General features: G+C 57.9%; 1 protein-coding gene across 2 annotated transcripts in view; it reads right to left on the bottom strand.

Moving 5' to 3' along the window:
* Positions 1-643: 643 nt before the first annotated feature.
* LOC113957737 (proline dehydrogenase 1, mitochondrial-like) overlaps positions 644-11,441 on the bottom strand; it is an 11,986-nt gene continuing 1,188 nt past the window's right edge. The window contains exons 3-14 of one of the 2 annotated variants that reach the window (XM_027665478.1): positions 6,044-6,078; positions 5,593-5,742; positions 5,383-5,447; positions 4,915-5,031; positions 4,688-4,767; positions 4,361-4,442; positions 3,943-4,035; positions 3,706-3,852; positions 3,385-3,560; positions 3,199-3,297; positions 2,750-2,838; positions 644-1,616 (exon numbers count right to left, since the gene is read on the bottom strand). In XM_027665478.1, the coding sequence (XP_027521279.1) occupies positions 1,435-1,616; positions 2,750-2,838; positions 3,199-3,297; positions 3,385-3,560; positions 3,706-3,852; positions 3,943-4,035; positions 4,361-4,442; positions 4,688-4,767; positions 4,915-5,031; positions 5,383-5,447; positions 5,593-5,742; positions 6,044-6,078 (1,315 nt within the window). In that variant the 3' untranslated portion in view covers positions 644-1,434. Of the gene's footprint in view, positions 1,632-2,749; positions 2,839-3,198; positions 3,298-3,384; positions 3,561-3,705; positions 3,853-3,942; positions 4,036-4,360; positions 4,443-4,687; positions 4,768-4,914; positions 5,032-5,382; positions 5,448-5,592; positions 5,743-6,043; positions 6,079-11,441 lie in introns of both variants that reach the window. The other variant, XM_027665477.1, reaches the window with a different exon arrangement.

The following is an 11,441-nucleotide window of genomic DNA, read 5'->3' on the forward strand; positions in this document are numbered from 1 at the left end:
TGTCTGGAGCATCTCCCCTCTTCCCTGAAACACAAGGAGCCCAGCTGCTGCCTGCATCAGTACCATTTTTAAATTCCAGCAGCCCTGGCCCTGTGCTCCAGCAATGCTCCCTGCTCTGCTCCAGTTGTTTTTTAAGGCAGCAGAGTCTCAGCTAGAGAAAAGGCAGAAGGTGAGCAGCTCTGGAAATCTAAACATCATCCCTGTGAGGGACTGATCCAGGGAAAAAGGAGACAGTGCCACAGCTTTAGGTAGGGAATCCCAGATATGCCTGTGGTCATGCAGAGCCCAGGAATAACTGGAGCTATGTTGAGGTGTGAAAGCCTGCAGGGTGCACATCCCCCAAAAGCAAGTCTCAGGGCAGGGAGAGGCTCTCCCATACCACACCCTCCTCTGCAGGTAGGAGGAGGCTCCAGGGCTTCCAGCTCCTCTGAAGCCCATCACAGGCAACTCCTCAGCTTCTCCAATCCCTAGCCCAGGAAGCTTGGCCTCACTCTGTACAGCCCACCTCTGGCTCCTTTCCCTAAGCCCTGGCTCTGGCCAAAGTGTGCAGCTGGAGGGCCGAGAGCAGCACTGACCCCTCTCTGAGATCAGGGCAGTGCCTGGGGACAGGTGGCTACCCAATAACTCCAAGGGAGAGACAGGAGCAGGAACAGTTGTGGTTTAATTATCTCTATTCTCTGCAAATCTAGTGTACAGCAGAGCTGAGCTGTGGTCCAGCTCTGGGTGCTCCCACTGTCTCTGGTCCATCACTGAAGCCAGGGACTGTGGGCAGGGCAGGAACGGCACAGGGATGGGGCCAGCCTGCTCCCCTGGCCCCTCCTGCTCCACTGGACGTGTGCCTGAGGATGGATAACCCCAGGAGGCTTTGGCTCAGCTTATCCTGGGGGGTGGGGGAGAGCCTGGACCTGCCCAGCTCTGATCAGTGCAAAGCTGCTGAGCAGGCAAGGAGTGGCTGTCCTGGGACAGGCAGCAGGGACTGATCCAGCCCTTACACAGGTGTGGAAGGGACAAAGCCCCAGGCCCAGCAGAGGCTGGAGGAGCTTCTGGCTTGTCTCCAGCTTGTGCCCAGGTCACCCAGCCCACCTGTACCTGAGCCCATGGCATGAAGCAGACAGATAAATCTCTCTGCACAATCCCGCCAGAGGAAAACTCTGGGACAGTGTTCACCAAGGCATGGGGCAGGGCTGGTAGGAGAGCCCCAGCATTGCCCCCTGGGACAGCTCAAGAGGCTGTGGGATGGCAGAGGGACATCCCTGGGGCAGTGCCGGATGGGGCAACCCTGCAGCAGCAACTGCTGGAAGGTGTGCGTGGTTCAACAGCAACAAGGACACTTCTCTCAAAGGGCAAAGGGTGCTAGGGGGAGCTGCAGCAGAATGGGGATGGGGAATGGTGACAGTGGTTCCGGCTGAAGGCACAGGAGCCCCAGGGTTGGGGTCAGTGGCTGAAGAGGTTTCCTGCGAGGAGGCGCCTCTTGACCTCTTTCCAGAGCAGGTCCCGCTCCCGGTTTGCCCGCTGCATGAAGCCCCTGTTCTCCTGGGCCCTCCGGGACAGGTAGGGCAGCACCTCATTCACTGGGCCGTAGGGCACGTACTTGTACACGGGGAAGCCAGCCTGGCCTAGAGGGATAGAGGCTGGTCAGGGAAGTGCCAAGAAAGGAAAAAAAAAAAAAAAACTGAAAAAAGGAAAAAGAAAAATAAAGGGAAAAAAGGTGAAAGGGAAGAGGAAAAAAAGGGGGAAAGGGGAAGAAACGGGGGCAAAGGGCTACAAAAAGGGAATAAAAGGGGCAAGAGGGGGAAAGGGGGGTGAGGGAGAAACAGGGGGAAAAGAGGGAGGAAGGGGGAAAGAGAAACGGGGGGAAGAAAAGAGGGAGGAGAAAAAGAAAGGGGGGGGAGAAAAAAAAAGCCACCCTCCCTTTCCTGCCAGCTCTCCCACGCCCCTGGGGCTGTGCCGATGGAGCAGGGATGATGTGCAGGAGTCTGCAGTTGGGCTCTAAGATGGGGATCCTGGGAGCGGCTGAGCCTGTGAGGGGAGCTGCAGCGCATCTCTCCCGGCTCAGCACCGGGAGCTTGGGAAGAAGCCAGGGGGAGCAGGCCGAGGTCACCAGGAGCCCTGGGAATGTCGGCAGCCGGGGCTGGGCCAGCTCAAGGAGCGTTCAACCAGAAACATCAAGTTAACACATTTTTCCAACATGACCAGAGGAGGCTGCAGATGGGCGGCCAAACCCCGCTTCCGAGGGAACTCCAGGACAGAACAGTGTCTGTGCTGGACAACTGCCCAGTTTGCCTCCTGCTGCTCTCCTGGCCTTAGGACTCTGCTCTGGACTGGTGTGGGCAGGGAGATCAGTCCCTGACCTGACAGCTGGACCCTTGTGTCCAGCAGCATCTGGAGCAGCACTTCCAGGGACCTCTGTCCAGGTCCCTGGAAGTGCTGCTCCGCTGCCTGGGCCAGCGGCTGAGGACAAGGCCATGCAAGAGGCTGGTGCCACCCTGGTAGCAGAGAGTCCAGGACTCAGTGTGCACCTCTGATGGAGCCAAGTGACACCCCCAGACTGAGGAGGTACAGAAGGGGCATGCTGTCTGCCAGGATCAGTCTCTGCCCCACTTTAGGGCACAGCAATCTCCACTTAGATCCAAAGTGGGAATCTCCCTGCCCAGCCACCATGGACGCCACAGCAGCTGCTCAGGGAGACACCAGGGGTCCAGATGGGGCAGGAGCACCTCTGCCAAGCCCTCCCCGCCCCATCACTCACCCAGGGGAAAGGTGATCTGGTCACACATGCCCAGCAGCTGCCCAAAGCACACCTTCTTCTCTGAGGGATGGATCCCAAGCTCCATCATCCTGCAAACCAAGCCTCAGCATTAGGAGAGAGCAGAGACAGCATGGAGCTCACCTCAGCAGTGTGTCCCACCAGAGGATTGGGGAGCACCTCCAAATAGAACAGCACAGCACTGACCCCATTCCAGATGGATGCTGAGATGTAGAACTTGGGGGATTTGTTTTCACAACAGCTCCTGGGTGCTGCACCTCAGCTCCAAGCCCCATCTAAAGCCCTGAGTACCAGTTCGGAGCCACGATCCCTCCAGGTGAGCTTAGCGGGGACCTCAGAAGCCACAGCAGGTCTTACCACAGCTTTGTTGGGCCCCCACATCCCTTAAGTCCCTAGTCCCTGCCTTGCCACACTACCTCCCCAGCACTCACCTGCGCAGGGTGAACTTCACTGTGTCCTCATTGTGAGATGCCACCATCATGCTGGCTTTCCGTCTGTGCTTGATCTCCTCCAGGACATAGTCCAGGCACCTGTAATGCAGTATGGGCCTCTGGTGAGGCTGCTTGTGCCTATTCCCACTGGGGCAAGAGAGGAGAGTGGCTGGGGCTGTCCCCTACCTGTGGTACATCTCATTGGTCTTCTCATAGGTTGGGTTGATGGGATCCTCGTAGCCCATCTGAGCCGCCCTTTCCCGCTCCTGCTCCATATATGCGCCGCGGACCAGCTTGGTGCCGAAGTGCCAGCCCTCCCGGCGTGACAGCTCCACGTCCCCTGTCACATTGTTGTAAGCCTCCTACCAGGTGGAAGGGATGGCAAAAGGTCATCACACCGGTGCCACCCCTTCACTTTAGCAGCTCTGCCATTGCATTGGCATGACTTCAGGAGCAGAGATCTCCACCCATCTGCACCAGCAGGTGCTGCAAGGTGCTGGATCTCACCTTCAGGTAGCACTGATAGGTGTTGAAGATTATGGCCTGGTTCCTGTTGAAGTGGCGCTGTGTCTCCACAGTGAGGCGGCTGATGGCTGGCTGGAAGTAGCTCTGCTCTGCGTCCACCATCAGCCTCACACCCTTCTCCATGGCTCTCTGGGAGGCAAATGACACACAGATTGGGTTCATAGGACTGCCTGCTCCACGTCTCCCCCTGTGGCTGCCCCAGTTCCAGTGCCCCCTCACCTTGGCAAGGACATCCATGCGCTGCAGCACCCGCTTCATCTGCAGATCCTCCTCCTCACTGAAGCGTGAGAGCAGCGGCTCAAGCTGCCCAGTCTGAAACAAGCACAGCTTTGTGGCACCCTGCCAGCACCCAGCTCTGCCCACGGGAGACACAAATCCCCCTGGAGGGAACCCATCCCCAAGGGCTGCTGCCTAACCCAGCCTCACAGCACCCACCAGCGAGCACGGTATGACAGGGTGCCCACCCTCCCAGCCTGGTGGTTGCATACTGTGGTTACAGCATGGCCAGGCTCTGGCAGCACAGATGCCACCAACACTGCAGCCACCAGCAACCTACTTGGAATAGCTTAAGACCCACACTCTGCTCCCCCAAACTCCCTGTGGGACCGCTCTGGGGTTAGCATAGTGGGGTACTCACCTGCCTGTTGGGGATGAGCAGAGGCTTGGAGATCTTGGTGCGGCTGTCCAACAGGCTGTTCCAGTCAAGCAGGTCCACAGTGCTGGGAGCAGAGAGACAAATCCCTACTGGTGTCTTGCAGGGGCAGGGGGGTCTCTACCAGCTGCCGACCCCCACCAGCAAGCAAGATGCATGACGTGTGCTACCCTGACCTGTCTTGTCACCTCCACCCAAACTTTCCCTATGCTTAGTTGCTGTGTAGACCTCCCATTGCTACTACCCCAGGGACAGGGACAAGGTCCCCCAGTGTTCCCACCCTGCTGCGCCCCCAGATCCCAGGCACCTTACCTGCTTGTGCCCAGGCTCTTGCCCATGAACCACTCCTGGCTCTCTGCCTTGGTCACAATGCCGAGGTTGGCCAGTGTCTCCTGCCACCAAAAGGAACATCAGGGGCTACAGGGGTCTGCCTGCTTAAGGTGTCACAGCTCAGGGCTGCTCTGGGATCTCTGTGTCCTCGGCCACCTCCTACAGCACATCCCTGGCAGCACAGCCTCCCTCAGGCCTTCCTGCCTCACCTGCAGCTTCTCCACCTCCAGTTTCATCTCCAGCACTGCCCGCCCAGCCTGGCCCTGCTCTGCCGCCATCTGGAGAAAGAACCTCTGCCACTTCACCAGCACCTCCGAGAACCGCACCTGTGGGGACAGAGCTCCAGGTGAGACACCCAGGCTGGAGCCTCCTGTCATGCCAGGGCTTTGCAAGGTCATACCCAGCCTGGGGCAGATGCTGATCTAGAATGGGGCGCCTTGGCCAAGCCGAGCAGCATAGACCCCCTCCCCCGCCACATCCCCTCATGTTGGGACCTTTAAACCTTTGTGTCTCCCCAAAAGTTGAGGCAGGGTTTGTAGGGGCCTTGGGCACACAGAGAACAGCCTGTTGGTACCCACTCGATGCCACAGCAGCAAGCCTGGCACCTGCCCCAGTAGAAGCATCCTCTGTAGCCCTGGCTTTGCCCCACCTCACCTGGTCACAGCCCTGGAACTCACCAGGAACTGAGGTCTGGCCAGCGATGTCAGTTTGATGGCAGAGAAGCCGTCCTCTGAGCTGCCACCTGGATGGAGCCAGAAGGACAGAGTCAGCCCAACAGCAGGGTACTTGAGCAGGAAGAAGGTACCTGAGATACGGTGGTGGTGGGACTGAGGCACCCCTGTAGTCCCTAACACAGTGGGGCTGCCCAGGACATATGGAGCACTCACTTGAGGCATCGATGCAGCGGAGGAAAGTCTCCATATGCTGGTCACACTTGGCCTCATCTGTGTAGAAATAGGTGTGGGCACCAGTGACCCCACCATGATGATCCCCAAATCCCTGATGGGCTTGATATTGCTTCTCCTTTTGTTCTGCTCCTGGGGTGGAAGAGGATGGAGATGGGCCATGCAGCCAAGCTCCTACGGCCTCCCCAGGAGCTTCTGCCATGGGTGCAGGGGAGAGGGTCTCTGTCTTGGACCTTGGAAGAGCCCCCAGGGCTGACACATGCCCTGCCTGTTCTGTGCCCAAGCAGAGGTTGTCTTTGATGAGGAGCAGGATTGGGCCAGGAATCACATTGTTCCTCATCCAGCTTGTTTTTTGAGGCTGTGGGAGCTGGGTTCTTCTCCCACAACACAAGGCCCACAGTGCCCAGATGAGCTGGACCTTCCTGTCACTCACCTCCCATCTCCTTCTCGGCTGCAGAGGTGCGGGAGCTAAGAAGAGAAACAGGGAAGATAAGGGTCAGGTCAGTAATCCCCTGCAACCCCACACTGGTGGTCAGGGCAGCTCTGAGGCTCCTGTGCCACCATCCTGGTGCTGGACCCTGCTCTTCCCTCACCATCCCATCACTCATGGGATCTAGCTGGCAGGTAAGATGCCCCAAACCCACCTGTGGAAGGGAACAGGATTTTACTATCCATCCAGGGAAGACCTGGAGGCCCTGAGGCAGCACAGTGAGGATGCTCTGTCCAAGGGTCCAGAGCTGCTCTCCAAGACCCCATCCCATGGCAAGGACAAGGACAGCCCTGGTGGGGGCTGGGATGCTCCATCTCTAACCAGCTCATGGTCCTTGCTGTGGTAACAGCAAACCTCAACCCGATGCCTTCCCACCTTGATGGCACCTGCAGCTGGACCACAAAGCACAAAGCTCCTCCAGACTCAGATGGAGCCAAGGGTGTCCTGCTGCCTCAGGACACTCCTCTGTGCCTTGGCATCAGCCAACAACTCACAACGTCTAGGCTTCAACTCCAGCTGACCTCAGATTAATTTTAAGCCCGAGTTTTCCTGCTACAGAGATAACAGGGCTCTGGCAGCCTGGGGGACGCAGGCCAAGGCACAAGATACTCCCTGAGCTTGAGCAGCCAAGCCTCCTTGCTGACATCTTAAACCTAGCCACAGACCTGAAGTGTCACCCAGAAACAGGGCCAGCCCCTGGAGAGCAGTCCTGAGTGACAGCAGAGCCATCTCCTCCAGGAGGTCTCTGCCTTGGCATCACTGTCCCAAAACTGGCCGTGCCTAACAAGAGGGAAGCACACTGTGAGGGAAGCAGCAAAATTACCCATCCAGAGCCAGCAGGCTTGGACAAGAGAGCAGAGAGGCATGTGGCATGGTCCCAGGACATATTGTCCCACATGAAAACCCTGTGACAGGGATTAAGAGCTGCTGGAAGCATAAACAACCGGAAACAAGCCATTCCCTCCAGCTTCCTGGAGCCAGGAACAGCTCCACATGGCTCAAAGTGCCACAAAGCCGGAGGGGAGCTGGGGCAGGAACAGCTGAAGCTCACAGGGAGCAGAAGGCATCACATCTAGTGGGCTCTGCTCTTTGATTTTGTTCCCCTGAGGACAGGAAAAGCAGCTTCCTGGCCCTGAATACAGAAGGTAAATGAAAAGAAGGAGGAGAGATCATACACTTAGGGATGGAATGTGCCAGCAAAGCCCTCAGCAGGTGGAAGGTCCCCTCAAAGCAGACGGTGTGGCACAGAGAATGGCTTCAGCCAGATACTGCTGTGACATGAGGACACACAGACATGGGTCCTGTAGTACACACAGACATGGGTCCTGTGGACAGGTTCCAGTTGCAGCTGAGGACAGCTCTGAGCCCGAGGTACACCTTGGGCCCAACATCTGAGATGCTGGGAACAAGTGGCCGGGAGCAAAACCTCCTCCAGCAAAGGCACACAGCTCAACTAGCAAACAGCACCCTTGGAGCTTGGTTTTGTGTTCCCGAAGACAAACACACCCTTCCCAGCAGCATTCCTGCTGCATGACTGCACTAGCCCTTCCTTCATCCCCCAGGGGGCATTAAAGCAGTGCCACAGTGCTCACTTTGTTCTTCTGCAACAGGCAAAATAAAGGAAGCTCCTTACAGCTGAAGAAATAACTCCATCCTGGATATCAGCTGCTCACTTTGCAATATTAATCTTGGTCAGCAAAGCCATTCCCTTGCCCACCAAGTGCCACTGAACCCGGCTTGTACCTGGCCATCCATTTTGCAAACTGACAGCATGTCTCTCAGAGCAGGACCCATCTCCAGGCACTGCCCAAACACTCCTGGCAGGCTGTATCCAGAAAGGAGCAACCTCAAGGTTGAACTCAGGACCTGGGAGCTCACACTTGCCTAAAGCAGGTTATGAGGACTTGCCACAGCCCGATGGATGGCTGGGAAGTGTAATCCAGCTGACACAGCATCCAGGGGCTTTCAGAAAGTTTTGGATTAGGCTAAATAAACCATCTCAGGAACAGCACAAAGGAACGCTGTCAGAAAAAATCCGTTTGGCCTTGGAGGTTACCCTGAGGGTGCCAGCAGCACAGTGTGTTTGCTTTGCTCATCAGCAAATGGGTCTGGCAAAGTTATCCTGAATGACCACATCAAGGAAAAAAACTCATGGTTACACAAAGTCCAGAATAGAGCTAATAGGTGGTGCTTAAAATCCCACAGGTAGGAATAAAGCAAAGCTCTTGGCAGACTAATCCTTCAACCTGCTCCATGAATGAGTTGCCAGCACACACCAGCCCAGGGCCACCACAGGACCTCCTTGGAGAGCTTCAGGCTGAAGAGAAGCCACCCCATGATCCCAGGGACATGCTGACAGAGCACTGGGCAGGGGTGGCAGCAGGTCTGGGAGCAGGAGGAGAAGAGGAGGTGACAGCTCTGGGAGCAGGATTGGCCAGGCTGGATGGTGATGCCACACTGGAGCACATCAGGTGTCCACACAAGGAATCTCTAGAGGAAGCCAAGTCCACGTGCTGCATGGCAGAGCCTGAACAGCATCTGACAATGCTCAGGGCAGGACTGTCCCTCCCTGTGTTAGCACAGGCCCAACCCATTTCCAGTCTTGGGATGCCCACTAGCCAGCATCAGCCCCAAGGCTGCTGACTATAATCATCTCCACTATGGAGGGGGACTCTCTCTTTCATCCCATGGGTACCAGAAGCCCCTGCCCAGCTGTGGCACTCTCCAGCCCCCACCTCAAAGCCCCAGTCTACAAGCAGCATCCAGGCTCTTTTGCCTGCAGCACACTTATTTTCCAGCTGTGTCACCATGACCTGGCAGAAGCCTTCAGCACGTGGCTGAGGCCTCCTGGGACAAGCTGGCAGAGCCCTGGATGCCAGCCTGGGCAGGGCAGGCAGGATAAGCCAGTTCCTGCCCACATTGCATTGCTGTTCCCAGGTAGAAAGCCTGTGGAAAAGGTGGACACAGCCCATTGGTGGGGCAGAAAGGGTATTTCCCTGCCATTGTCTCCAGCTTGCTTCAGAAGAACAACAGGAGATGGCACCAGGAGCCCCAAAGACCTGCTGCCTGCTCCTGGTTTGTGCCTCTGTTTCCTGGCTGGCAGCAGGGTCCAACCCTAAAGCATTCACCGAGGAGAAGGACACAGCTCCAGAGCTCAGCAGCCACGAGCCCAGGATTCCTCACCCCTCTCAACCACGTGCAGCAGCCCTGGCAGAAACACTGAGAATTTGGCATTCTGCCCCAAAGAGAGCCAAGGAAGACCCAGAGTAAGGGTAGGCAAGGGGCAGGGGCCAACACAACCCTTCCAATGCCACCCTGGGCTTTGTCCCCGCTCCGTGACATCCCTGGGTAACCTCCAGGATGCCATTCATAGAATCATAGAACATCCTGAGTTGGAAGGGACCCACAAGGATCATCCAGTCCAACTCCTGGCCCTGCACAGACACCTCAACAATCCCACCCTGTGCCTCAGAGTGTTGTCCAAACACTCCTTGAGCTCTGGCAGCCTTGATGCTGTGCCCGCTGCCCTGGGGAGCCTGTTCAGCGCCCCACCACCTTCCGGGGGAAGATCCTTTTCCTAATATCCAGTCAAATCCCACCAGGGTTTGGGCAGGGATGTATCGAGGGATGCAGAGAATGGGCTTTGCAAACTCTTGGGTGTGAATGGCCCACAGAGCACAGGGCCATTGAGGATCTAGCAAAGAGTACCACACATGTGACCCCCAAACCTGCTCCGGGGGAGACCAGCCCAGCCCAGCCAACTCACAAACCACTGGCGCTCATCAGCAGGCAGGATTCAGGTGCAGGCAGAGCCTGCCTGTGAAAGTCTTTTGTGGTCTCCCACAGGAAAGCCCTTGGCACAGGCACAGCCAGGCATGGAGGGGAGCAGTGCCAGCCTGGCAGCACTGGCATTGCCAGCTCACCCCCACGGGGATGCTGAACACTGTGCCTGGACCATGGCTGCATGTGCAGGGAAGAAACACCACTGCTACACATCTTCAAAACAGCCCCCCCACTGCCAGGCTGCAGTGGGGGGATGTTTTGAAGCTTTTATATAATATATGAAGTTTGTAGCCCAAATTGGGATGGTGCACCTCTGCCTCCCCCCGTCCAGCTCCCATGCCAGCGCTGCCCTCACGTGCTGCCTGCTCCCATCATGGCCCTTCAGTCCCAGGGGATGTCTGGCAGCAGCGGCGAGGAGCAGTGCCACCCACCACGGCACAACAGGGTCCCCGATAAGCAGCGCCCGGGTGTGGAGCAGAGATAAGGCTCCCAGCGCAGCACCTGCATCATCACCCGGACACGCATTGCACTCACAAACCACCCCAAAAAGCCGTTTCCGCTGTGTTTTCACCATCACGTAACAAACACGTGACAGGCATGTGACAGCCGGACAGTGTCCCCAGCTGCGAGCAGGGACATGGCGCCGTGCAGGCTTGCCCGAGGGTCGGTGCTTCCCCAGCCTGTGGCCTCTGGCAGGGCCACCCTTGTCGTGGGTGGGGAGACACCGCCCACCCCCGTGACCGTGAGGTGCCGGCCAGCGGCACATCGATCCAGAGAGCGGAGCTGTCCGGAACTGGAGCCCGAATAATGGAAAGTTACCGGCAGCTTTGGGCTGGTGCCCGCTCTTGGCAGAGGGCAGGAGGCAGGGAAGGCTGCCCAGGACGGGGGAGCAGTGAGAAAAGAGGGGCATCACCCCAGTTTGAGCGGGTCGGAAATAGTGGGGGAGTGGAAATCATGGAATTGTTAAGGTTGGAAAAGAGGTCCAAGATCATCATCCACGAAAATGTGGGGTGGCACACTCCAGTGTTTGTATGGTGGGGGATACGGGGGCAGGAATGGGGGGCACCCCACACCCCAGTGTGGGGAAGAGGGGAGACTACAGGGGTGGCAGCAACGCAGTGTGTGCAGAGTGGTGGGGTGGGATGGGGACACAGCACCCCACTGGGGCTAGGGAAAAGTGGGACATGGTTGGTAGCACCCCAAGGGGAAGATGGAATGGGGGGTCCAGCACCCCAGAGGAGATGGGGCATAGAGGTAGTAACCACCTCAGGGTGTGCAGGAGGGTTGGGGGGGGGGGGCTACAGCACTGCGGAGCGGGGGCAGGCCCCCGGTGTATGCAGACCCATAGACGGGGACAGAGGGGGTGCAGCAGCCCGGGGGGCAGTACCGGGTGCGTGCACAGGGGCTAGAGCAGGGACACACCCCACAGGGGTCACAGCCCCCGTGTTCGGGGCGGGCGGGGGTACCCGGGCGGGGGGCGGGGCCTTGACGGGTGCGCGGCCCCTGCATATAGCCAATGGGAGCGGGGGGACGGGCAGGCGCAGCCAATGGGAGCGGG

The sequence above is a fragment of the Corapipo altera genome, unplaced genomic scaffold (assembly GCF_003945725.1).
Source record: "Corapipo altera isolate COAL_440 unplaced genomic scaffold, ASM394572v1 151, whole genome shotgun sequence".
In the NCBI taxonomy this organism is placed as follows: Eukaryota; Metazoa; Chordata; class Aves; order Passeriformes; family Pipridae; genus Corapipo; species Corapipo altera.